This window comes from Emys orbicularis, chromosome 12, assembly GCF_028017835.1.
Source record: "Emys orbicularis isolate rEmyOrb1 chromosome 12, rEmyOrb1.hap1, whole genome shotgun sequence".
NCBI classification, from domain to species: domain Eukaryota; kingdom Metazoa; phylum Chordata; order Testudines; family Emydidae; genus Emys; species Emys orbicularis.
Genome location: NC_088694.1, coordinates 159,938 through 187,604, shown reverse-complemented (window position 1 = coordinate 187,604; position 27,667 = coordinate 159,938). Strand labels below are relative to the sequence as shown.

Below are 27,667 nucleotides of genomic sequence, written 5' to 3'. Positions count from 1 at the left end.
TATACACACATATTAAACAAGTTTTAAAGAATGCATAAAATTCGGGCTGCAGCCATAATCCAGCGAGAGGCCTCTCCCAGCGCTCCCCAGCACTGCCTCGGGCAGGGTTTCTGGGCCCCGCGCCCCAGCAAGCCCCCTGCCCACGTACCTTGCCCCTGAGCTGGCGCAGCGCCTCCGCCCAAGCCCCGCTCGACGCGCCCGGAGCCTCCTTCTCCGCGAAGACGAAGCCGGCACTGAAGTCCCCGCCGCGGCGTCTCTGCTGCCCCCGGCCCAGCGGCTCCTGCGGACGAGAAGCGGGTGAGGCGGGGCCCAGACGGCAGCCTGGCTCCGGGGCCCGGCCCGCGGCAGCCCCTCACCTCCTCATCCGCCGAGTCCCCGGACTCGGACTCCTCTGGCGCCGCATCCCCGTCCCCGAGCGTGGCCACGAGCCCCAGCCCCTGCAGCATGGCGCACGCCGAGAGCCTCCCCACTCCCAGACCCCGGCCCCTGGTCAGCAGGCAGGCACGCGGCGCCCTGCCTCACTCGCGCGTGGCGCATGCGCGGGGGGCCAGTGGGCGGGGCCACGGGCGCCCCCGATATGCCCCGCCCCCGGGCGGAGTCGGACCCCTTCCGCCCCGGAAAGGAAACTGAAAGCGCCGGCGGGGTGGAGCCGCTTCCCCCCTCAGGGTGCGGGCGGCGCCGCGGGGTCGGAGCGAGCTGTGGGGCCTGGCTGGTGATGGTGAGAAGCGTCCTCGGTCTCCCTCTCCCGGCCCGGGGCGGCTCTTGGCTCGGGCCAGGCTGGGTGTCTGTGTTCTTCCGCGCCCCGGGCCTGCTGCCAGGCTGGGCCCAGCGCGGAGGGTGGCTGGGTACTGGGTGGGAGGCACCTGTGTAAGGAGAAGCCCCTTATGGCAGTAGGGCGCCGCTCGTGCCCGGAGGTCGGGCCGGGGGCTGGAGCGGAGGGCCGGAAAGGGGGAGGCTGGGGACTGGAGGGAAGGAGAGGAAGAGGGGCTGGAGGGTAGGCTGGGGGCTGGAGGGCCGGAGAGGGGGAAGGCTGGAGGGGAGGTCCGGGGAGACTGGAGCGGAGGGCCGGAAAGGGGGGGGCTGGAGGGCCGGCTATAAGAAGCTGGGAAATAATACTGCAGAACTTTACATTCGTGAATTTTGAGCAAAAATTGGTGCAGTGGGTTTGTGTTGGTGCTGGGTGCCCTGGAAACGCCCTAGAGCTACAGGAACTCCTGGGCCACCCCCCTGGGCTGGGCTAGTGGGGAACCAGAAACTGAAACTGACTATAGAGAAGTGACAAACTGGTAAGCTGTTTTTCGGTAATACAGAAACCGACCAGCAGCAGGGTGGTGGGTAAGGACTTGGTATTTGTCTTCTAGACCAAGCCTCGGAAAACCGGGTTTGTGATTCCTGGGACATTTGGATACCCTGGCGATGGGAATGAGAGGCAGTTACGGGAAAGGGGGGTAGTCCCATGGGGGCACTTCTTTAAGGTTTGCACGTGCTGGGCTGGCCTGATTAGGACTTATGTCTCCCACCTCTTAGGACAGGGACCACCATGGTGTAGGCAGGTTGCGCTGAGAGAACAGGGTGGGACAGGGAGGACTTGGCTCAGAGGTGCCCTCATGGGAGCACAGGGAGCATGAGGCCATCAGACTGGGGAGTTCCAATGCTCAGTGGAAGGAAACTGGATTTGGGACGGTGACAGATTCATGTTTAGGGGAAGAGATGCAGATGGTGAAGTATCCCTAGTATGCAAAACTTTAATTTATAAGCTAAGATGGTATAACTACCCTTGAATTGGCAACAGCAGGTGTAATTGGTACTCCCTGTGGTAACATACCTTGTGGAGTTAATACTGTCCCCCCACAGAGGTGCCCAGAGTGCTCCTGGTTTTGTGGATGCTGGGCAGTGTTGGCCTGGTCCTCTTTTAAAGATTATTGTTTGGCTTTGTCTCTCTGCCTGCAGCAGCACAAAGAACCAGGCAGAAGAGGACTTGAGTGACTCTCAGGAATGGATGGCAGAAGACCTGGACAGGAACCCTACCCAAGGCAGCACAATGTTAACTGTAGAGGTGAGTGGCCTGTTTAATGAATGGGGCTAGAGGAAAAACTGAGATTGAAATTTAAATAAATTGAAACCCACTTCTCTCCCCGTCACCCATTCCCAGCACCGGACACACCACCATTCTGTTTTAATCTAAGATCTTCTACCACACTTATCACTGTTGTCTCAGAGTAGGGATTGATTGGTACATATTTTACAAAAGCACCTTGTTAGATTTTTGTTTGAGTAGGTTGTATTGGTTTAATTTGACTAATGCCAAATAGAGGCAGATAGGGATGAGTCCTATGCCTTGGAACCTGTCTGTTATTTGGCTATCATTACCATAGTATCTGGTGCCTAATTTGTCCGCCCATTGACAAATTCTCTCCCCTGAAAAGGGGGCAGACTCTGTCCTGCTGCTCTGAGTTTTAACTCTACTGTAAAACTAAAGTTCTGAACCAACTGCTGCTTTCTCATGGGCTATTAAACGAGCCATTGACTGCTGGCAAAACCCAATCTGTAAAGAGGACCTCATCTTGGGCCCCATGCTGTTCAGCTTTTCAGCACATGGAAAGGGAGTCATTTTACTTTCTGCTTGATAGTTTAACCACAATCCTAAACTCTAGGCTGGGCATTTTCCTCAGTGCCTGCTTATTGCTAAGGTTAAGATTCTGTCATGGGTATTTTTAGTAAAAGTCAGGGACAGGTCGTGGGCAATAAACAAAAATTCACGTAAGCTCATGATCTCTCCTTAATTTTTACTGAAAATACCGGAGCGGGGGGACAGACAGGGACTTAGTGGGAGGCCTGCAGGGATGAAGGGGACCATTGGGGTCATGTCTCCTGCCTCAGGGCTGGTGGCCACTGATGCTCCAGTGGCCCTGAGGGCTGGCTGGCCAGCTGCTTGGGTGGCCAGCCCTGGGGCTGGCTGCAGTAGCTGCTCCAGTGGTAGGGGCTGGCTGCAGTAGCTGCTCCAGTGGTAGGGGCTGGCCCAGTCCCCACCCCACCCCCCACTTCTTCAGCCCTGGCACTGCTGCTCTGGCAACTCCCGGGCTGACAGCTGCTCCAGCCCTGCTACCGTGGAAGTCACGGAATCCATGACTGAATTGTATCCTTACTCATTACGCAGCAGAAAACACACTGATGTAAATAAAATATTAGTTCTACAGTGTGATATGAAATGTCTGAAACGTGCTGCTGCTGGCAAGTGTGGTGTCATGGGGAGTGGGGATTATCCCAGGGAACATCGTGTCAGGAAGCAGCCTCTCTAAGGAGGCATTCTCTCTAAATATCTTTTCTCTTTGGGTCCTGTAGAGTGTCAAGATGCTGGCTTGCCACAAAGAGGCAGAAACCGAGCAATTAATGCACCAGGCTATCCTCGGAGAGGAGCAGCCCAACCTGGAGGAAACCCCAGGGTTAACGATAACCCTCTTCCTCCTGGGCAGAGGGAAGGAAGATACCATGGTGCAGGACGGTATCCCAATCAGGGAAGAAGAAACCAGGGTGGACAAGCCAATGATGGACCCAGAGGACAGTGGAATGAGCAGGAAAATGAGGCCAGAAGAAGAAGAAATGAGAACCAAGATGGTGGCAGGTGCAGAAGAATCCACCCTTGTGAAAATCCTCGTTTCCATCAGAATCCTGTTCCAGGCGGTGCCCAGTGCCAGGAGCCCAATGAACAGCCTCAGCAAGTCAGGAGGATTGGCTACAAATTCCTGGAAAGTCTCCTTCAGAAAGACCCCTCTGAAGTAGTCATCACACTTGCCTCCAGTTCAGGGCTCAAGGAGCTTTTGTCTCAAACATCCATGAAACCCAGCTTCCTCCAGCTCATCTGCCAGGTTCTTAGGAGGGCATGCAGCTCCAGAATGGACCGCCAAAGTGTCCAGCAGCTCCTGGGCATGGTAAAGGAATCAAACTTCCTCAAGATCTGCCTGCCACAGTATGTTGCAGACATGATGACTGAGGCCATTCCTGCTGTACGACATCAGTTCCCTGAGCATATAAGCAACATCATCTCCCTCCTTCAGGATCTGGTGAGCATTTTCCCAGCCAGTTCTGTGCAGAAAATCTCCATGTTGATGTCTGTCCTGCCAGCATCTATAAATGCCTTGAGAGCATCTGGTGTGGACATTACAGAACAGATTGAGAAGAACCTGGAAAAAGTCCTGACCCTTATTCAGCATCTGCAGGAGAAGAGGCGTGAGGGCACCCTGAGAGCTGACAACTACACCCTAGTGCAACCTCAGGCTGATGGTCAGGAAGAAACCTACCGCACAATGACCATCTACCCCACATACAACGAGGTGCATCGGGATAAAAAGCCCTTTCTTCGTCCCAATATTGTTTCTGGGAGGTATGATAGCACCAGTGTTTACCTGGACACGCATTTCCGGCTTCTAAGAGAGGACTTTGTCCGGCCATTAAGGGAGGGCATCTTGGAGCTTTTGCAGAGCTTTGAGGACAAAGGTTTGAGGAAAAGGAAGTTTGATGACATCAGAATCTACTTTGACACCCGGATCATCACCCCCCTCTGCTCCTCATCTGGCATCGTCTACAAGGTCCAGTTTGACACAAAGCCCCTAAAGTTTGTGCGATGGCAGAATTCCAAGCGTTTGCTGTATGGGTCTCTGGTTTGTATGTCTAAAGACAACTTTGAAACATTCCTTTTTGCCACAGTATCCAACCGTGACAATGCAGACCTGTCCCAGGGCATCGTGCAGCTGTGCTTTAATGAGCACAGCCAGGCGCTGCTGGCAGAGGTCCAGCCCTCTGACTCCTTTCTCATGGTGGAGACAACTGCTTACTTTGAAGCCTACCGACATGTGCTGGAAGGGCTGCAGGAGATCCAGGAAGAAGACGTTCCATTTCAGAAATACATTGTGGAGTGTGATGTGCTGGTGAAGGAGCCAGCATACCTGGCAATGGGCAGCATCTACAACCTTGCGCCCCTGATAGAGGAGCCTTCTCCAATTGGAAAGGAGGGTTTCCTGGTGAGCCCCGATGACTTGAGAAGACCGAGGGTGAATGTTCTAGACCTCAACCAGTGGCCTTCAATGGAAGCCTTGAAGTTAGATGAGTCCCAGATGCAAGCCCTGCAGTTGGCACTCACCAAGGAGCTGGCCATTATCCAGGGGCCTCCTGGGACTGGTGAGATACGCTGTTGCTTAGAACTGCATTGTTGGGCACCAGTTAATAAATTCCGCTAAACATCCCTTGAACCAGCCCAGTCGGAAAAGCACTAAAAGTAGAGGAAAATTCTAAAGAAAAATAACATCCTTTGACGACCAACTTCACGCACAGGCTGGACTCAGATGCTGTTCCTGGGCTTTGTATACAGAGAATGAGGAAGTCCTAACAGGTCCATGCAATGAATAGAGAGCCTTTTCATAGGAGGACAGGTGCTTGGCCTGTTTAGAAAGGAGAAGCTGGCCCTGAATCTCTGCCTCCTGGACCATGCTGTATGTGGGCAGGCACAGAGCTTAGTGTCTTTCTGCTCTGCATAAGCCGTGCAAGGTTGGAGCAGCCCCTGTCAGCTGCACTAGTGAACAGGCATTGGTCTCAATGGGTTTTGTGTGCTTGGAGCTCAATTACTGGTGCCCAGCTGGTGCTCGTGTAATCCACTGCAGTCTAGGTTATGTGTGACAGTGACCTCCATCCCCTTTTTTTAATTTACTAAAACATCAAATATCAAGATTTGTCCCAAAGCTAAATATGACCATGTATGTGGGTTTCTGGTGTGGATACAATGATACTGTGAGAGATCTGGGCCTGTGTCTTTTGGGCAGAAGGCTTTTAGCTCCCACTGATACCATGTATGTGGCTGATAAGATATCCTGGTGTCTGCATGTGTGGAATTGGTGTAATCTTGCTCTGCATCTGTCACACCCATCCACAGCATTGCAAAATGTTACAAGCGGTCAGCTCCTAATCCTCTGATGACCTTGCATTGCAATGATGACTACAGACCCTTCCATTGTAGCTGGTGTAGGGAAATGGGACTTGGAACTATAGACTTCTCCATTATGGCAGGCGTGGAGGAGAGCAGAATCTTGTCTAAGTTCTTATATGGTACCTGTTATAGTGTCCTTAATGCCTTGCATTATTTTATTATTTCTCTTTGACACCTAGAGACCCCATCTCAGATCAGGGCTGCATTGTGCTAGGCACTTTATATACACCCAAAGGCAGTACATGCCTCAAATATCTTAGTCTATATAGATAAGACTGACAAAGCCTAGGCGGAGAAGCGACTTGCTAAAGGTCACATGACCGATAAGAAGGGGAGCGGGAAATAGAGCCCAGGTCACCTGTCTCCCAGTCCAGTGCCCTATATACTGGACCATACTGCCATTTTACTGGTGGGTAACTGAGGCCTAGAGAGATTAATTGACCTGCCCATAGTGACACAGGCAGTCCCTTGCCAGAGCTGGGAATAAAACACTCAGCTTCTGACCCTGTACCCTGATCTGATGAAACCTCTGATTCCAAGACCACACATCTGGCCTGGATTTCTGATCTCTGATTCTGGGCTTCTCTTGCAGGGAAGACCTATGTGGGTTTGAAGATTGTTCAGGCTTTCCTGACCAACGAGCAGGTGTGGCAAAGCACTCTCCAGAAGTTTCCCATCCTTGTTGTCTGTTACACCAACCATGCATTGGATCAGTTCCTGGAAGGTAAGAGGGTCTGCATGGTGTGGGGTGGAGGTTTAAGTTCAAACAGCTATGCTTTGTGCTGGAACTGCCCTCCTTTGAATCTGATGTTCGCATTCATGGGTTTGCTATTCACTCTGGTCCCCACTGCCCCCCCAATCTCCACAGGAGGGGCTCCCTGAGGTGAGTGGAGGCATGTGGCCCTGATGTGATTCTCCCTGCTTTCCCCATTCCCAGAGAGAACAGAGAGTGGCTCTTTCATGCTAATGTTTTTCATGCTCAGGAATCTACACATCTCAGAAGAGTGGGATTGTGCGAGTTGGAGGGAGAAGCAGCAGCGAGATCCTGAAGCAGTTTACCCTGCGAGAGCTGCGGAAGAAGTGTGAATTTCGCCGCAGCCTGCCCACGCACCTCCGCAGGGCATACATGAATGTATGTGTGGGATTCTGGAAAATCTTGGGGGGGTGGGAAGGCTGCCTACACATCAGGGAACAGATGCAGCAGCTAATCCACCTGTACAGTTGTTACCTATCCAGGCCCACTTCTCCCCATCTCCTTCTTTAATCCCTCTCTCATGCTGAAGCCCATCTGCTGGGTCTCCCATTCTCATTCGCTCTTTAGCCCTGACTTTTCCTTATGCTGTTCTAGATGTTTCTTCTCAGAGCCTGGATTTCCAGAGCATAACAACTCCTGAAAACCTCGCTCTTCTTTCCTTTTGCATAGATAATCACCCAGATGAAACAGTCAGAGCAGGAGCTGCGTGAAGGAGCACGGCACTTAGAGTGTACAGCACATGGAGTGCTGCATGAACGCCACTTGGAAAGATACATCACCACACAACACTGGGACAGCCTGATGAATGGTCTGGTAAGAGGAATCCTGTCATTCCAGGCCAGTAGCCCTAATGCCTGACTGTACCTCTTCTGCACATAATCCTTAGGTACAGAGATTCAATGTTAGCTGCTAGGAAAGTCCCAGCAGGCCTCACTGCTTGCAGTGAAGTGCTAGTTTCACTGACTGAGGAGTTCAAGGCAAGAAGGCCACAGTGAATATTTTGGGAGCTTATCAATACGGCTACAATTTGGTCACAGATTGGGTGATTTTAGGTGACCTCTGTGACTTGAGCCCCAGGTGGCAGGGCTCGGGCGTCCGTGATTTATTGTTTATTGCCTGTGACTTTTACTAAAAATCTTAACCTTACTTATGCCCTGTGTATTCCATGGCTACAGAATTGTCTGCTGAAAAATTGTATTCTTTACCCTTACCCTGAGGCTGCAGAGAAGCCTTCCCAATTTGACAGCCCAGAACAATAGCTCTGAGAGATCTGAACTGTCCCATTCATCTCAGTAGAATGCTAACTGGGAAACTGAATGATGGCAATTTAACAGTCAGAATTAACTGTTTCTCTGCTGAGCATGTAAGCACAAGAGCTGAATGTGTCTGCTGCTCTCCAATGGATGCAGTGAAGGAAACAGGGTAGGGACAATGGGATAGCTGGTTAATATCAAGACTCAGTGGGGAAGTGAACTGGAAGTTTCTCTGAGCATGCTCACAAGGGTTAGGGAAAGAGGAGATTTGTCCCCTTCCCTGTTGCCAAAACCTCAGTGCCTCTCCTGCCTTCCTAGGTACCAAAATCCTCAGCAGTTCCCCTAGCTGCTGCCAAATCCTTCAACTGCCCTCATGATGCTACAATGTGTTTTCTCTTTGTCAGTGCAGAAGTCTCCGGTAAACAGACTGGTTTGGGGCAAAGTGAATTCCAAGTGACCCTTTGAACTTAAAACCCATTTGTCTGAAAATGCTTTGCTTATGCCTGTGACTAGAGCACTGTGTTCTCTAAGGCCCTGGACCTGCAAGCAGCTGGATGTGGGCAGAGCCCCTGTTGCAGAGCTCCTTGCAGGATCAGAATTTTAAGGGAAAAACCTTTCTTTGGTTTTCCTCTGTGCAGCTGGCAGCACTCTGTATGGAGTCAGCGTCACATTTTCCCCATGGAGTCTGTTTTCTCTGTGGGTCTCATAAAGCCAGGGGGAAGAGAGGAGTTATTTAAGTAGAATATAACTGCTAACCCATAAAAATTGGCAGTGATCTTAGGGTAAAGAGGTGGGGGAGATATAGGGCTGATGTAGGATCAGAAACTGTTTTCAGCTCACTCTTTGAAACTGCCTAGATTTCAAGCTGATATTCCCTTTATTACCAATATAAAAAAACACCAATAACCAAGGGAAATTGTTCTCTATTAAATTCAGTAAAAATCCTGATTTCTGAAGGTACCTGAAGCTGCCACAGACTTTCCCATCTGCTGCACTGAGGCAGCAAGCAGGAGTCTTGCTGAGCTGACAGATTTGGGTCTGGCCCTAGTTAAGCTGCCTCTGTGTGTGTATATTGAAGAGGAGTGTATGATAGTTTGGCTTCAAACTGCTGCTCTGAGCTGCACAGGCGTTACTGATTTATTTCTCATTGCACTAGGATGATGAGTGGTTTTGCTACAAGGGTTCAAGGAACTCTATGATTCTGGAGTGGTTGGGCCTTGGTGTTACTGCCTTCACCCAGAATGGTGCAGAGAACCCAGCGGCTGAGAATGCAGGTAAGAGGCTCACACCTCCTGCAGGTGTATGAAGACAAGTGTATATCCATGTGTGACGTTGCACTCTATATGATTTTATGAAAATGAGTGTGAATATAATGTAACTGGAATATGCTTCATGCAAAAGGTCTCTAGTAAGGTATTATTACAAAGCTTATAATCTACTGAGTGAGGTCATCCTATTTGTATAAATGTTTCATTCTTCTATCTGAAACTAGAAATATGAAATATAACTCTGAGGTCCTATTGTAATTATGTGAAGTGTGGGCCATTAATGGTGGTTTGGAATCTTGATGGCTCCCATCAACTAGGACAATTGGTTGTAAATGGCTCTGTTTACTTGCAAGCCTTCCTGTGAGTCAGGCCAGGAAGAATGAAGGCTTGGGGGTCTCACAGGACATGTGACCATGTCACCTGGTACTGGAATCCATCTTAAACCTGGTGCTTTTCCATTTAGAAGGAGGGGTGGGGACCCAGAGAGACAAAAGATTCCTGCCTTGTGCCAAAGCTGTATAAGGGGGTGGAACAGAACAAAGGGGGCTGCAGTCATGAAAATTCCCCAGGCTACCACCTGAGTTGGAACAAGGACTGTACCAGGGGAAAGGATTGGGCCCAGACTAGAAAGGAGTCTAGTCTGTGAAAGAAGCTTATTGGAACAACTGAGGGTGAGATTTACCTGTATTCAGTTTCTTAATGTATTAGGCTTAGACTCGTGTGTTTTTGTTTTATTTTGCTTGGTAACTTACTTTGTCCTGTCTGTTATTACTTGGAACCACTTAAATCCTACTTTTTATACTTAATAAAATCATTTTTATTATTGAACCCAAAGTAAGTAATTAGTATCTGGGGGAGCAAACAGCTGTGCATATCTCTCTATCAGTGTTTTAGAGGGCGGACAATTTGAGTTTACCCTGTGTAAGCTTTATACAGAGTAAAACAGATTTATTTGGGATTTGGATCCCATTGGGAGCTGGGTGTCTGGTGCTAGAGACAGGAACACTTCTTAAGCTGTTTTCAGTTAAGTCTGCAGCTTTGGAGTGCGTGGTTCAGACCCTGGGTCTGTGTTGGAGCAGACTGGCATGTCTGGCTCGACAAGACAGGGTTCTGGAGTTCCAAGCTGGCAGGGAAAATGGGCTTAGAGGTAGTCTCGGCACACCAGGTGACAGTCCCAAGGGGGTCTCTGTGACCCAACCTGTCACACCATGCATGAAGCCTGTGGTAGGGGGGCGAATGCATAAGCCAGGAGGTGCCTGGTGTGGGGGAGCTGTGGTCCAGCAGATATTGAAAAGTGCATGATATTGAAGGGGAAGCAAGGGGAGATGATAGTGTTTGAAAAGTACCATGGATAATTAAAATCCCAGCATGCCCCTCTCCATTGCTGCATTCTCGTCCTACTGCAGTGTCCCTCTATCCTCCCTTTAGCTGCATTGCCCTCACTGATGCCTCCATGTATGGCTGATTTACTCTCTTATAGGTGGCCAGCAGGATGGAGAGGAGGAGCAGGACGGGGAAGAGGAGGGGGAACAGCTGCTGGAGATCCCAGAGGAGGCCGACCTGATTCAGGCAGACCGAGTGATTGAGGAAGAGGAGGCAGCCAGGCCTCAGCAGAGGAGGGAAGATGAGAATGGTGCTGTCATGGAACTGGCAAATATGCTGCTGGCCATGAAGCTGGAAAAGCAGGGTCAAGGGGCAGCCCAGCCACAGCAGGAAGCTGTGGAGTGGGAGGTAAACACATTCACTGGGACTGGGAAGCTTGGTTTTTTTGTTCTCTTGCTCTTGCTCTTTTGCTTTGTCTGGATAGGGAGGGAGTGATGGGGGAATGCTGGTGCAGAGAACTGTAAGTGTAACTGCTTGATGGGAGTTCTTCCTGCAGATGCAACCAGCTCAGAGGAGGAAAATGAAGCAGAAGATGAGGGCTGAGCTCCGTAAACTGAATGCAATGACTGAGGCAGAGGCCAGGGCTGTCCAGGACTTGTGGCAGCTGGACCTCAGCTCCCGCTGGAGGCTGTACAGGTAACAATGCTCTTGGGTGTGTTGGGCAGGCAATGCCCAGAGATTGCCCCCAGTTTGCATGCTCCCCTATCTATGTAAAGTACTCATCTGGCCTCCACTATGGTAATAGCTGAGCACCTCACCAATTCTGATGGATTTATCCTTTCACACCCTGTGACAGAGGACAGGGCTGTTATCCCCATTTTCAGATGGGGAGTAAAGCACTAATACTAAATGGCTTGCCCAAGATCACAGTCTGGAAACTAGGTCTCATGAGTCCTAGGTTAGCGTCCTAAGCACTGAACCATCCTTCCTCTCATTTGGTGATCATGCCCTTCTCCAGGCGCTGGCTACAGATGTACCAGGGGGAGATTCGACGAAAGATCCTGCAGCATGAGCAGCAGTACCAGGTGGCAGCAGAGAGGTTGGCAGAACTGAGGCTGCAGGAGGATCTCTGCATTCTTAAGGAGGCCCTGGTTGTAGGGATGACGACTACAGGTGAGTGGCATTTAGGGAATAAACCAGCACTGCATCCCAGGTCAGTGGAGGGACACAGCTCCCAATGGACTCCATCTCCAGAATCAGTAGGTGGTGTGTGTGGAGTCACGAACAGGGGCAGCTAACAGGAGAGTTTTGGAGATTGAAGCAGCGGACTCTATGCTTGGGGGTAGGGGGCCTTGGTGAGTGGTGTATTGAGCTCATCTGTTCGTTTTTTCTCTGAGTATAGTTTGTGTAGCTGGGCCATGGGCCCCTGAATTAGCAGCTCAGACTGAACTGTTTGTTGGTGTCTAGGTAAAGGCCATGTAGCTTTGACCTTTGGTCCTTTGATTAGCCCTCCTCCCTGTTTGAAGACTGAGTGACTAGTTGCTTCTTGCTGGTAGGTGGTGGAGCTAAGCAGGATAAAAAGTCAGTTGCTTGACAAATTTGAGCTACAAACAGGCAGCTAACAGGAGAGTTTCAGAGGGAGTTTGGCAAGGGAGTGTGAGGGACTGTACATAAAAGGAAAGTCCAACTCTCGATTACGTGATGGCCTTCAATGGAATAGCTGTGACCTGCACCAGATATGCCATGTTTTCTTTCCTGCCTGAAGTCAGAAGGGACTTTGTGTATGACATGGAAGTTGGTGGCTGTGTTGGAAGAATAGACTCTTGGATTGGAAGAGCAAATGCAGATGTTACACAGCATCAGAGAGACTGAGAAGTTCCATTACAGTTGCAGATTTAGTGAAGAAAGGAACTGGCCCCCAAGGAATCAGAGGAGGCTTGGCAATTCATAACCACTGAATGCAAGATGTTGAGGCAGACTATGACCATCAGAATGATGATGACCAGGACGAATGCCACAAAGCCAGAGGTTTCCAAATTATACCAGGTACTCTGTGTGGAAACTGCTGAAAGTATCTCTGAAGCTCCACCTGGTCAAATTCAACAGAGATGTGTATGGGATATACCTGTGGATAGCTGCTCAGCCCAACTTGCAAGAAAAATCTAGCATGCTGACAAAGATGTTCAACTGTCCAAGGAAGATAGACAAGCCTTGCTGGGGATTCTATCCTAAGAAGAAAGGGTAGAATGTTCTGCAAAGGATAGATGACAACAGGATGGTGTGCTGTTTTCCTGGAGCCAAGACACAAGACATCACTTTAGATTAGATAGGCTTTTAAAGTCGATGGGGATGAATCCTCTGGTGATGGTGCATGTCAGTGCTAATGACACTGCATTGTAGGATATCTCGCAGATTATGAATGACTTCAGGGAACTCAGAAGGGTGTTGAAGGAGAAAAATGTCCAAGTGATCCTTCCTGTTCCATGAGTGAAGGAAGACAGAAGATGCTGGAAGTGAACTGCTAGCTAGGTAAGTGGTGGAATGTAGATAAATTTGGTTTTGTGGAATATTGGTCCACCTTTTTTGGGGAGAGGGGTCAAACCAGCTATTCATAGCAGTGGCAGACCGGAGGAAAGGACTCCTGGTCTCATCTCCGAGAATATCCTCCTGGATCATGTCGTGCATTCGCACATGCTACGAGCTGGCCAACATACCAGCCCTGGCCCTTACTGCGCACTCCACGAGGGTCCAGGCCTAGTCAGCGGTGTTCTTGGCCCAGGTCCCGATCCAAGAAATCTGCAGGGCAGCAACTTGGTCCTTGGTGCATACTTTCACCTCTCACTACGCCATCATCTGGCACGCCAGAGACGACGCAGCTTTCGGCAGAGCGGTAGTGCAATCCGTGTTCTCTTAACTCCGACCCCACCGCCTAGGTAAGGCTTGGGGGTAAGGCTTGGGAGTCACCTAATTGGAATCGATATGAGCAATCACTCAAAGAAAAAACGGTTACTCACTACTTGTAACTGTTGTTTTTCGAGATGTGTTGCTCATATCAATTCCAAACCCAACCGCCTTCCCCTCTGTCGGAGTAGTCAGCAAGAAGGAACTGAGGAGGCGCTGGGTTGGCAGGGTCATATATTGAGCGCCATGAAGGCGCCACTCCAGGGGGCTCCACAGCCGACCCAACGGGTGCTGCTAGGTGAAAAACTTTCCGACGACTGTGCACGCAGTGCACACACACCTAATTGGAATGGATATGAGCAACACATCTCGAAGAACAGTTACGAGAGGTGATTAACCGTTTTTTGGTATTTGTTTTTTTTTTCTTCCAACCAATGGTGCCTCATCAGTGTAATGGAGGGAAAAAAGTCACTGAAACTGAATGTCTCCTACTTCTATAACTATCTGGGTTTTTCCTTTGTTTTATCCCCCCCTGCAGGCTTTGGCATTTACATAGCAACAGATGACCATTAGCCCATAACAACAGTTGATTCCACTGACCATCTTTGTTAAGTAAATTTGCATGGGCCACAATTCATTTGTGAAATTCCTAGTTGAGTGAGTTGGGTCTGGAAGCTGTGGCCCAGTGTAAACAGTGCCACATCAGTCCATGCTGGGGGGGGAGGAGAGAATATACATAGAAAGATCTTAAACATGCAGTCTGGGGTAAATAGCACTATAGTCTTTCATCCAATGCTAAGGTGGGAGAACTGTACTATGGAAGACCGCATATGGCATTATTTATCCCCTCCTCAGCCGATATCACAATGGACATGCAAGAATCCACACTAAGATCCCAAGGCTGTGAACCATGTGCATGGGGAGGTGGGCTCGACAAAGGTCTTAGGGATTTGGGGGGAGGGGGGAGGGTAAATGGGGCTACATCGTGACATATTAGGATGGGGTAAATAATGCTGCATTGTGAGATGCAGCGATAGTGGCATCCAAAGACCTCGACACTGTGGATGGAGGCATAAAAAACCCCCAAAACAAAGCCTGTCTCACCATATACTTTGCAATCACCAAGAGACAGGAAAAAAAACTGGAAGAGGAGAGGCGAGACTAGGTCATGTCTGGGGGAGAGAAGTGATTGAACATTGAGAAGCAAGGAAGAGGCGATGGGGGCTCCCACGGGAGGGAGGGTTTGGGGTTTCCTCTCTTGACCAGGACAGCAGAGAGTGTTCCGTCCCCCGCTTTGGCTCCTTGTTGCATTTCCCTGGGAGCTGTTGCTGTGGGTTGAGGTAGTGGGGATTTTTCTGGCTCCCCTAGCCATGGGGAGCTCCCCATCCCAGGGCCCCCCTCACACGCCCATCTTACCATCTATGTTCTTCCAGTTACTGATGGGCTGCAGCCTGCAGCCCATCAGTAACATGTCCTTGCAACTCAGCTTGGGCTCGGGGCAGTAGGACTTCAGCTGGGAGTGGCCATTCCTGCTCAGCTTGGGGCTGGAGGAGACAAAGCAGGAGGTGGTGTTCCCTATCTTCCTTCGCCACCTATCCCTAGCTGCCCGAACAGGTGTGGGAGGATACTGGGGGAGCCTGTCACCAGCAGCGGCAAGAAGCCATGGGCAGCAGCGAAGAAAACAACAAGGAAGAGGTGACGGCCGCTGCTGCTCCCTCCAGCTGCACTCACTGGCTGACCCCTGTTCCCCCCGACACTGGCTCATCCAAGAATCCTTGCCCCAAGCACAGCCAGCAGAGAAGAGGGCGCAGCAGCTAAATCATCCTGCCCTGGCATCTTGAGATTTTTCAGGGGGCCCCCAAATTGGCTGGGGCCCATGCGTTAATCCACCACTACCAGTATACAATGGCCAGCTGGGGAGACAAGTGTCTCCTACTTCCTGTCTGGTAGAACCTGCCTTAAGGCATGTCACTGCTTTAAAACCATAATTTTCAGTGTGTGTGTGTGTGTGTGTATGTATATATATACACACACACAGCTCTTTACATATTATCTGCAGATACATTTAGCAAAGATTTTGACAACCAGTGCAATACAGGCTGGCAGTAGAGACCTCACATGACACTCTCTTTGGTGAACTAGTATGTAGAAGCCAGACCCAGGGGACTCCTGTAACTCTTATGCATCTCTCTGCCAGTTAGCATCAAGAGGTCTTTGGGTCACACCACCTACTTCCTGCACCCCTAGGAGCCCTCCTGGGCATGGACCAAGATGCAGCTACAAAGCCTCTTTGGGGATGAGTCTTGGAATGTGTGATGCATGGCAGAGAACCCTTTGTGTCTTCCTGGGAACTGAGACCTGGAGAGGTTCTCTCCCTCCCTTAAAATATCTGACTTGGAGTTCCTGGGCACTAGCTTGCTGCCTGTAGGGGGAGTTGTGCTCTGTTGAGGGTGCCTCTCTTTCCCACCAGGTGCTGCTAAATACCGTCAGATCCTGCAGAAAGTGGAGCCTCGAATTGTCATAGTGGAAGAAGCAGCAGAGGTGCTGGAGGCTCACACCATCACCACTCTGAGCAAAGCCTGTCAGCACCTCATCCTCATTGGAGACCACCAGCAGGTAACGTGTCCGTGTGGGGCCTCCTCCACTGTACAGAGACAGAGATTGGGCACAGCAAAATGCCAAGCAGGAGGTTCCCACAGGTTTATCATCTTCCCCCCAGCCATACAGCTATATCCACAGTGGCAATCACTGGCTCTGCCTCCCCCCAGCCTCCAATGTGCTTCTGGGGACAAAACTCTTGTACAGCTCTGGCAGTAACTTAACCTCACTTCTAAGCCTGATTCATTGTAGCTGAGCTGGCCCTAATACTTGGCGTTTCAAAAACTCTGTCTGTGCCCTTCCAGTGGTGGAGAGAGGAAAGCGTTGTTGATGGGGGGAGAGAACTCATAATAGCTGGATTCTAACACTTTCATTTTCAGTTGCGGCCTAGTGCTAATGTGTATGACCTGGCCAAGAACTTCAATCTGGAGATGTCTCTCTTTGAGCGGCTGGTGAAAGTCGGCTTCCCCTTTGTCCGCTTGAATTATCAGGTGAGGAGCAGCTCTAGAATTTCTGCTTGCTGTATTCATTTTCCATGATATAGGTGTGACAGGTTGTCACCCCTGGGGTGCAGTCTGGGAACTGTGGGAACCACTGTGCCCCTCTAAGACGCAGCTGGGTTGGGGACACAGCCAGCCTCACCCAGGCCCTGTTATCACCCAACATGACAGCAGGTGGCGCCACTCATCCAAACTGGGTTACCTGAGTGCAAACAGCAGACACTGGCCAATTTCCCAGTTCCCCCCTCTAAAGTATAAACCCAAAATTATACCGTTTTGCACCACACATGGATCTGTACAGTGTTAGTTCATTATGCCTGTTCCCCCTCAATGGTGAGAGGAATATGCACACTTGTGGTAACCAAACTGAGATTTTCCCACAGACACTCCATTTAAAGACACACTGGTTTAGGTTAAAACATGAAACCAGTTTATTAACTACTAAAAGATAGATTTTAAGTGATTATAAGTGATAGCAAACAGATCAAAGCAGATTACCTAGCAAATAAACAACCACAAACTAAACCTAACATACAAGAAAGATTGGATATGAATTAGCAGTTTCTCACTCTGACTAATGATTAGGGTTCTACCAAATTCATGGCTGTGAAAAATGCATCATGGACTGTGAAATCTGTATAGTATAGGGTAAAAATACACAAAAGACCAGATTTCACGGGGGAGACCAGTGTTTCTCAAACTGGGGGTCCCAACCCAAAAGACAGTTGTGGGGGGAAGTCGCAAGATTACTGTTGGGGGGGGGGGGGGAGGCGGCAGGGGGGGTTGCAGTATTGTCACCCTTACTTCTGTGCTGCCTTCAGAGCTGGGTGGCCAAAGAGCAGTGGCTGTTGGCCAGGTGCCCAGCTCTGAAGGCAGTGCTCCACCTGCAGCAGTGGAGAAGTAAGGGTTGCAATACTACACCATGCCACCCTTACTTCTGTGCTGCTGCCTTCAGAGTTGGGTCAGGACCCCTACAGTTACAATACCATGAAATACAGATATAAATATCTGAAATAATGAAACTTACAATTTTTAAAATCTATGACCGTGAAATTGACCAAAATGGACTGTGAATTTGGTAGGGACCTACTGATAAAAGCAGGCTTGCAGATTCTCAAGGCACAAGCTGCACTTGCTTTGCAGCTTGGGATCCCCACCTCCATTCAAAGTCCTTTTCTTTCAGAGCTTCTCTTAGGTGTTGAGTTATTGTGGGGGAATGAAGAACAACAGATGTCACTCCCTGCTTTATATAGCTTTAGCATGTGGCGGGAACCCATTGTTCTAAAAACAGTTCCCAGCCCAGTTTGTAGAAAAATACAGGTACCCAAAATTGAGTCCAGAGTCATGTGCTATGGTCACATGCCCTTGCAGAATCATAGCAGCCATTACTTACGGGCTGTCTGGAGCATTCTTAGGAAGGCTCACCAGGTGGGGGATAAGCTTCTCCCTAAAGCCTATTGTTTTTCCTAATGGCCCATTACCCTGAATAGGCCCTTCACAACCAGCTGTTTAGACTGGAAGCATTTTGCCTAGTGGGTGTCACCCAGGTGTAACTGCATATGAAATACAGATACATAGTCAATATTAATAACTTTAGATACAAAAATGATACATGCATATAAATAGGATAATCATATACAGCAAATCATAACTTTTCCAGTAACACCTTACATGACCCATCTTTTACAAAATGCATCATAATTATGCCATAATCGTATCATAATAATATTACTATGACAAATATGGGGTGTAGTGTCACAGTAGGAATTTACCTGGTTGGAATCTTGGAGTCTGTAGGAAGCTCAGTGTCCTATTCCTGCTCCCATAGCAATCTGAAAAAACGAAACAAAAAACCAGGTTTTGTTTAATCCCTGAGAAGAGCGCTGGGATCTGTCAGATCCATGCAGACCAGCTTCTGTGTCCGTTCAAGACACAGGCACTACATCTTCTGGTACAGCCTTTCTGCTCTTGGGCTCTCTCCCTGTTGCATAAATAAATAAATTTAAATAAATAAATAAATAAATTTATGGAGATATCCTATCTCCTAGAACTGGAAGGGACCTTGAAAGATCGAGTCCAGCCCCCTGCCTTCACTAGCAGGACCAAGTACTGATTTTGCTCCAGATCCCTAAGTGGCCCCCTCAAGGATTGAACTCTCAACCCTGGGATTAGCAGGCCCAATGCTCAAACCACTGAGCTATCCCTCCTTTCCCCCCCCCCCCCCGGAAGCTGGTGTGAGAAGCAGACTCACAAAACATATAGCAACATCTCATAATTTCATATACAATGAAGATACATTGTAACAATGTTTAACAGATTGTGACTTTTCAAATGGTATCTCACAAAGCATACTTTGTTTTGTACAATCATATAACAATAGTGAATATGTGGGTTCAGGGGGTTACATGGGGTACATTATGTCACAGTGATGTCATGCTGATTTGATGCTGGACAACTTGTCCACTGGGAACTGCACTAAAAGCAACAAACTTACTTACAGTCCCATATCTTCATGAAGATATATTTGGTCACTTTCATCTGGTTGGATTGGAGTTGGTGATAGAGGGAGGGTTCGTTCCCATTTCTGTGGCACCATTGTCTTGTATTTGGTCATGGTCTCCCTGATGAAGCAGAAAAGGAGGGATGGTTCAGTTCATTCCATCATGTGAGAAATTTGCCCATTTATGTTGGCTACTGCTAACTCTAGCTCTCCTGTAACTTTTGTTTCTGTGTTCCAGCACCGCATGCGCCCTGAGATTGCCCAGCTCCTCACTCCCCACATATACCAGGAGCTGGAGAACCATCCCTCTGTTCTCAAGTATGAAAACATCAAGGTGAGTTTGCAGAAGGCACCAAGAAATTTCTCTCTGAACCCCCCTTACTGGGTAAAATGACCCTCTCCTTATATCATCCAAACCAGTCACTTCTATGGGTTTGTATTCAAGTATTTCTGTCTCTTTGATCAAGTTTAGCTGATAAAAATTGGTAATGTTAAATAAAGAAATCAGGTGATGTAGGAGTAGTTATCTTATAAAAAAGATGGATGGATGTTATTTATATTACCATAGTGCCTACAGCCCTAGTCAAGGACTTGGGGCCCCATTGTGCTAGACACTGTATGTACAAACAGAACAAAAAGATTGTCTCTGCCCAAAGAGCTAAGTACTTGCATGGAGAGAGAATACTGGGTTCTAAAGGGCTCTTTAATCTAGCAGAGAAATGCACAACAAAAACCAATGGCTGGAAGCTGAAGGTAAACAAATTCCAATTAGAAATAAGGCGCAAATTGTTAACAGTGAAGGGTGATCAACCACTGGAACAAACTCCCAAGGGAAATGGTGGATTCTTCATCTCATGATGTCTTCAAGACTGGATGCCTTTCTGGAAGATGATTTAGTCAAACACATTAGTGGGGTCAATACAAAAGTTAACTGGGTAAAATTCTCTGGCCTGTGTTATGCAGGAGGTCAGACTAGGGTTCCTTCTAGCCTTAAATTCTATTAATCTGTGGACACTAATATGGAATCTTGGTTTTGCTCTAATGGGAAAAATATGTTTCATAGATTCATAGACTCTAGGACTGGAAGGGACCTCGAGAGGTCATCGAGTCCAGTCCCCTGCCCTCATGGCAGGACCAAATACTGTTTAGACCATCCCTGATAGACATTTATCTAACCTACTCTTAAATATCTCCAGAGATGGAGATTCCACAACCTCCCTAGGCAGTTTATTCCAATGTTTAACCACCCTGACAGTTAGGAACTTTTTCCTAATGTCCAACCTAAACCTTCCTTGCTGCAGTTTAAGTCCATTGCTTCTTGCTCTATCCTTAGAGGCTAAGGTGAACAAGTTTTCTCCCACCTCCTTATGACACCCTTTTAGATACCTGAAAACTGCTATCATGTCCCCTCTGTCTTCTCTTTTCCAAACTAAACAAACCCAATTCTTTCAGCCTTCCTTCATAGGTCATGTTCTCTAGACCTTTAATCATTCTTGTTGCTCTTCTCTGGACCCGCTCCAATTTCTCCACATCTTTCTTGAAATGCAGTGCCCAGAACTGGACACAATACTCCAGCTGAGGCCTAACCAGCGCAGAGTAGAGCGGAAGAATGACTTCTCATGTCTTGCTCACAACACACCTGTTAATGCATCCCAGAATCATGTTTGCTTCTTTTGCAACAGCAAAACACTGTTGACTCATATTTAGCTTGTGGTCCACTATAACCCTTAGATCTCTTTCTGCCATACTCCTTCCTAGACAGTCTCTTCCCATTCTGTATGTGTGAAACTGATTGTTCCTTCCTAAGTGGAGCACTTTGCATTTGTCTATATTAAACTTCATCCTGTTTACCTCTGACCGTTTCTCCAATTTGTCCAGATCATTTTGAATTATGACCCTATCCGCCAAAGCAGTTGCAATCCCTCCCAGTTTGGTATCATCTGCAAACTTAATAAGCGTACATTCTATGCCAATATCTAAGTCGTTGATGAAGATATTGAACAGAGCCGGTCCCAAAACAGACTCCTGCGGAACCCCACTCGTTATACCTTTCCAGCAGGATTGGGAACCATTAATAACTACTCTGAGTACGGTTATCCAGCCAGTTATGCACCCACCTTATAGTAGCCCCATCTAAGTTGTATTTGCCTAGTTTATCGATAAGAATATCATGCGAGACCGTATCAAATGCCTTACTACAGTCTAGGTATAACACATCCACCGCTTCTCCCTTATCCACAAGACTCGTTATCCTATCAAAGAAAGCTATCAGATTAGTCTGACATGATTTGTTCTTTACAAATCCATGCTGGCTATTCCCTATCACCTTACCACCTTCCAAGTGTTTGCAGATGATTTCCTTAATTACTTGCTCCATTATCTTCCCAGGCACGGAAGTTAAACTAACTTGTCTGTAGTTTCCTGGGTTGTTTTTATTTCCCTTTTTGTAGATGGGCACTATGTTTGCCCTTTTCCAGTCTTCTGGAATCTCTCCTGTCTCCCATGATTTTCCAAAGATAATAGCTAGAGGCTCAGATACCTCCTCTGTTAGCTCCTTGAGTATTCTAGGATGCATTTAATCAGGCCCTGGTGACTTGCAGGCATCTAACTTTTCTAAGAGATTTTTAACTTGTTCTTTTTTTATTTTCTCTTCTAAACCCACTCCCTTCCCATTAGCATTCACTATGTTAGGCATTCCTTCAGACTTCTCGGTGAAGACCGAAACAAAGAAGTCATTAAGCATCTCTGCCATTTCCAAGTTTCCTGTTACTGTTTCTCCCTCCTCACTGAGCAGTGGGCCTACCCTGTCTTTGGTCTTCCTCTTGCTTCTAATGTATTGATAAAAAGTCTTCTTGTTTCCCTTTATTCCCGTAGCTAGTATGAGCTCATTTTGTGCCTTTGCCTTTCTAATCTTGCCCCTGCATTCCTGTGCTGTTTGCCTATATTCATCCTTTGTAATTTGTCCTAGTTTCAATTTTTTATGACTTTTTATTTTTTAGATCATGCAAGATCTCGTGGTTAAGCCAAGGTGGTCTTTTGCCACATTTTCTATCTTTTCTACCCAGCGGAATAGCTTGCTTTTGGGCCCTTAATAATGTCCCTTTGAAAAACTGCCAACTCTCCTCAGTTGTTTTTCCCCTCAGTCTTGATTCCCATGGGACCTTACCTATACGCTCTCTGAGCTTACCAAAATCCACCTTCCTGAAATCCATTGTCTCTATTTTGCTGTACTCCCTTCTACCCTTCCTTAGAATTGTGAACTCTATGATTTCATGTAAAAAGCAACAGAGTGTCCTGTGGCACCTTTAAGATTAACAGGTGTATTGGAGCATAAGCTTTCGTGGGTGAATGCCCACTTTGTTGGATGCATTCACCCACGAAAGCTTATGCTCCAATACATCTGTTAGTCTTAAAGGTGCCACAGGGGACTCAGTTTGGATCTGTAAAAAGCAACAAACACGGCTACCCCTCTGATACTATGATTTCATGATCACTTTCACCCAAGCTACCTTCCACTTTCAAATTCTCAACGAGTTCCTCCCTATTTGTTAAAATCAAATCTAGAACAGCTTCCCCCCAGTAGCTTTTTCAACCTTCTGAAATAAAAAGTTGTCCCCAATGCAGTTCAAGAACTTATTGGATAGTCTGTGCCCCGCTGTGTTATTTTCCCAACATATATCTGGATAGTTGAAGTCCCCCATCACCACCAGATCTTGGGCTTTAGATGATTTTGTTAGTTGTTTAAAAAAGCCTCATCCACCTGGTTAGGTGGCCTGTAGTAGACCCCTAGCATGACATCACCCTTGTCTTTTACCCCTTTTAGCCTAACCCAGAGACTCTCAACACTTCCGTCTTCTATGTCCATCTCCACCTCAGTCCAAGTGTGTACATTTTTAATATACAAGGCAACACCTCCTCCCTTTTTCCCGTCTATCCTTCCTGAGCAAGCTGTACCCATCCATACCAACATGTTCAACCAGTGCAGTTTATTAAGCAGCCGTTACTGTAACTACAGGCACTCAAAGAGCCAGAGAATTGTGCCCACATGCATGAATATCCATCTTTCCTGAAGAAACTTGTCTCTGGCTGAAATGGCCTGATTGTCCCTTAGGGAGACAGGAGCAACCCAACTAATAGGCAATTCCTCTTTTGTCAGTGTCAGGGAATGAACATTCTACTTGCATGTTCACCTAGGGTGAATGGAAACTTTGGACAGGTGCATGGGCTGCATTCTCCACCTCACTGGAGGAGGGAGCCAGGGATCAACAGGGACCCTGACACTACTAGCCCTTACTATGGAAGAGAGGAGAAACCGTTGCTTTCTTCTCTGCAGTGGGTAGGGTGTGTGTTGGAGGGGCCAAGCACTGCGGTGGCTGTGTCAAAGAGAATGGGGGTTGGGAGGAAAGTAAGATTAAAAAAAAAAAAAACCACTGAAAAATAAAAGGAATGGTGTGAATTATGGGATTGGGAAAGCAAGAGGAATTGAGAAAGAAAAAGATTGTCATGAAAGACCAGAGACTGGCTATTTTAGATTCTTTAGTGTGATGGGAGAATGAAGTACATACGCTTATTCAGAGTCCAATAACAAACTCTCTCAAACTCATACATAGAAAGTTGTATTATGTGGACTACAAGTATTGCATGTACATTTTTGAGAAAAGTGTATAAGGGTCCTATGGGGATGGGATACTGAAAGTGTTTTTCACCCTGGCTAGTAGGTATCAAGTAAAGAAACACTGTGCATGGTTATTTTATCACCCATTTCTCCTACCTATCCTAAATACATGAGTATTCACACTGAGTAGTGTGAATGAGCCATGATTTCTCATTTATAGCCTGCGAACATGCCACTAGCACAAACTCCTTTTTGTAACCTAAAGAATAAATTGTAGTTGTTGGACTCTAATTAAGATAAGGAATCAAATCCTCTACATGCTGCTGGATTCCTGGAAGAGTCAGTGATGTACCAGTGGGACACTGTTCGGCCAACAAGCTCCCAAACTCTCCCTTACTAAGTATGTTATGAGGGGTCTGACTGAGGGGTTTTTGCCTTAAGTGTGCAATGACCAGGGTCCCGCACCCTGAATCCAAGTCATCTACAGAGGAACTGCTAAGTGGGTCACCATAGCCATGAAAGAGCAAGTTTCAGTGTTGGAAGATTAGAATGGTTTTTCCATGGTAATGTTTTCTCCTCTTTTCTTTTCAGGGGATCTTATCTAATCTTTTCTTTGTGGAGCATGACTTCCCCGAACAGGAGATCCAGGAAGGGAAAAGCCATCAGAATCCACATGAGGCCCAGTTTGTGGTGGAGCTGTGCAAATACTTCTTGTGCCAGGACTACTTGCCCTCCCAGATCACCATCCTCACCACCTACACTGGGCAGCTCTTCTGTTTGCGCAAACTCATGCCTGCCAAGATCTTCACAGGTGTGAAGGTTCATGTGGTGGATAAGTATCAGGGTGAGGAGAATGACATTATCTTGCTATCGCTTGTGCGGAGTAATAAGGAAGAGAGAGCTGGGTTCCTGCAGATTTCTAACCGGATCTGCGTAGCCTTATCCAGAGCTAAGAAAGGGCTTTACTGTATTGGGAATATGGGAATGCTTGGCAAGGTGCCTCTCTGGAGCAAGATCATTCACACCCTGCGGGAGAAGGGTCATATTGGTCGCTCACTGATGCTCTGCTGTCAGAACCATCCTGACACTAGGACTCTGGTATCCAAGGGAGCAGATTTCTGCAGAGTTCCTGAAGGGGGCTGTAGTCGCCCCTGTGAATTCAGGCTGAATTGTGGACACGTCTGCACTCGAGCATGTCACCCCTATGACTTAGAGCACAAAGAGTTTCAGTGTATGAAGCCCTGTCAAAAGGTGCTCTGCAAAGATGGCCATCGTTGCCCCCAACTGTGCTTTGAGCACTGTGGACCATGCATGGTGAAAGTGCTGAAAACCATCCCAAAGTGTGGCCACCAGCAGATGGTCCCTTGCTCCATTCCCGAGAGTGAGTTTTGCTGTCAAGAGCCTTGTCAGAAATATCTGAAATGTGGGCACAGATGTAGCATGTCCTGTGGGCAGGAATGCAGTGTTCAGTGTCTTGAGATGGTTATGGTCACACTGAAATGTGGCCACAACCAGCAGGTGAAGTGCTGGATCACAGTGGAGATGAAACATGGGATGCCTGTGAAATGCAAAACCAAATGCCCTATCCCACTGGATTGTGGCCATGCATGCCCAGGTTCCTGCCATACCTGCTTTGAAGGGCGATTTCATGAGCACTGCAAGAGCCCTTGTAAGCGCTTCCTGATCTGCTCCCACAAATGTCAGCAGCCTTGCACCAGGGAATGCCCTCCATGCCAGCAAGCCTGTCAGAACCACTGCATCCACAGTCGGTGCAAAAAGAAATGCGGAGAGATGTGTATCCCATGCATGGAGCCATGTGAGTGGCGGTGTCAGCACTACCAGTGTACCAAGCTTTGCTCTGAACCATGCAACAGGCCCCGTTGCGATGTACCATGCACTAAGCTACTGCGCTGTGGTCATACTTGCATTGGGTTGTGTGGGGAACCTTGCCCAAAAAAATGCCGTGTGTGTCACCAGGATGAAATTACTCAGATCTTTTTTGGCTTTGAGGATGAGCCAGATGCTCGCTTTGTGGAACTAGAGGATTGTGGCCACATCTTTGAGGCCCAAGGCCTCGACCATTACATGGATGAAGATGAAATTGTCATCAAGCTGAAGGTCTGCCCCAGCTGCCAGACAGCCATCAGGAAGAACTTGAGGTATGGCACCATTGTGAAAAGGCGGCTGGAGGAGATAGAGAGAGTGAAAGAGAGAATCCAAGGTCCAGTAAGTGAAATTGAAACTAGCAGGCACAGACTGCAGGGTGTGCTGGAAGGGAAGGCTGTTCTGCGAAGAAATCTGTCCATTAAATATCTCATGCTGGAAGAGAAGCTGACACATCCTGATCTCTCCACAAAGAGTATTGGACTTCTTGAGAACCTGATTGGCTTCTATGGGCGCCTGGGTGAGCTGATGAGCTCCCTGAACAAGCTTGATGTGAGCGAGAAGGAAGGACTGAGAAGGCGACTGGCTGAAATTCAGGAGTGGTTGGACAAGCCCCGGCTAAGCTTCACTGGTCAGGAGCTCTCCGACCTCCAGAGTGAGATTCAGAGGCTTACATACCTGGTGAGTCTCCTGGCCAGATGCAAAACAGCAACTGCAAAGATGAATACTTCTATCTCGAGAGAAATTGCCACTCTGCGGCAGATCCTAGAGGGAACGAAGAAGTTCACCCAAGAGGATGAAAAGGTGGTGAAGATGAAAATGGAAGAACTAAAGACAGCTCTGCCAGAGTCTGGGTTGGGAATCACTGAGGAGGAGCGAGTGCAGATTGTTAGTGCCTTTGGCTATCCACAAGGTCACTGGTTCAAGTGCCCAAATGGCCACATTTATGTGATTGGTGACTGTGGTGGGGCAATGGAGAGGAGCAAGTGCCCAGAGTGTAAGGCAGTTATTGGGGGTGCAGACCACTCTCTAGAGCACAGCAACCGTCTGGCCCCTGAAATGGATGGGGCAACTCATGCGGCTTGGTCAGAAACTGCAAATAACATGCTGAACTTTGAGGACCTTCGCAGGCTGATATAGAAGAGCCCCATCTCCCTCAGTAGAAGACCTTTTTAACCCCATGAATGCCCTTTCTTCCCTACTGCCAAGCTGCATAGCGTGTGGAATAGCTAGCTGGTGCTCACTGGCTCTGCTTGGCAAATTGGGTTTCTTGTGATTAACACTTGCTAGTGTTTGTTGCTAGAACTAGTCCCATTTCCTATTGGCACTTTATCTGTGGAATCAAGCAACTCAATGAAATAGAAACAGAAAAAAATTCGCCTGGTTTAGCCTGAAGCCTGCATGGGGCCTCCTGCAATTCCAAGGCTGGCGGGCACCAGTCTGTGGTGGCATCAGCCCCTGCAGTAGCTCTGGCTATTGCTCATTGCACTGATTGTTTAACCTGAAATCTTTTATAGCCCAATAAATTTTATTCATAGTCATTTAAATGATATATTTATTTTATTGGGTTCTTCCCCAGGCTGCTGTCTGTCCCCCACCCTAAGGGCTGGGCTCTGTCTCTTCTCCCCTCCTCCTCCCCCCAGCACTGCTGCCTCCCATTATCTTCCCCGTGCTGGCCCTGTGTGTCTCGCCCAGCCCAGTGCTGCACTGCCAGCTGCGCCAGCAAGCAGCTCTCTAGAGGCAGCTGCTGGGGGGAGGAGGAGGGAGATGTCTCTACAATGGCCCCTGGCTTGTTCCTGCTGTGTTGGGGTTGGACATAGCATGCCCCGGCCCCCAGAGAGCCAAGGATAAGAAAACAGCCAGCGTGTCCCTCTCTCAGGCTGGGGTGCAGGGGAGGGGCAAGACCAGGTCTGCAGACCTCCTCGCTGCTACGTAGCTGCCCCAGTGCCTCCTTGTAGGGATCAGCAAGTCTTCCCTAATGGGTCCAGTGCTGGTCCTGTCCAGAGGTGTTTCACTGTAAGGTATCAGAGGGGTAGCCGTGTTAGTCTGGATCTCTAAAAAAGCAACAGAGAGTTCTGTGGCACCTTTAAGACT

The 27,667-nt window shown here is 48.2% G+C and overlaps 1 protein-coding gene across 1 annotated transcript; it reads left to right on the top strand.

Moving 5' to 3' along the window:
- Positions 1–651: 651 nt before the first annotated feature.
- ZNFX1 (zinc finger NFX1-type containing 1) lies at positions 652–27,114 on the top strand. Its single transcript, XM_065414360.1, has 14 exons — positions 652–718; positions 1,951–2,056; positions 3,343–5,175; positions 6,570–6,701; positions 6,961–7,109; positions 7,401–7,544; positions 9,141–9,258; positions 10,733–10,983; positions 11,132–11,271; positions 11,594–11,748; positions 15,947–16,092; positions 16,455–16,565; positions 19,313–19,408; positions 24,281–27,114. Exons 2-14 carry the CDS (start codon positions 1,996–1,998, stop codon positions 26,711–26,713), a joined length of 5,769 nt encoding a protein of 1,922 aa, XP_065270432.1. The 5' UTR covers positions 652–718; positions 1,951–1,995; the 3' UTR covers positions 26,714–27,114.
- Positions 27,115–27,667: the final 553 nt, after the last annotated feature.

Bases quoted from the DNA above. Each gene is read 5' to 3' on its own strand.
- ZNFX1 (XM_065414360.1), top strand. From the start codon at position 1,996: ATGGATGGCAGAAGACCTGGACAGGAACCCTACCCAAGGCAGCACAAT. The intron at 7,110-7,400 runs GTATGTGTGGGA...CCTTTTGCATAG, and splicing joins TCCGCAGGGCATACATGAAT to ATAATCACCCAGATGAAACA. The intron at 16,566-19,312 runs GTGAGGAGCAGC...TCTGTGTTCCAG, and splicing joins TTGTCCGCTTGAATTATCAG to CACCGCATGCGCCCTGAGAT.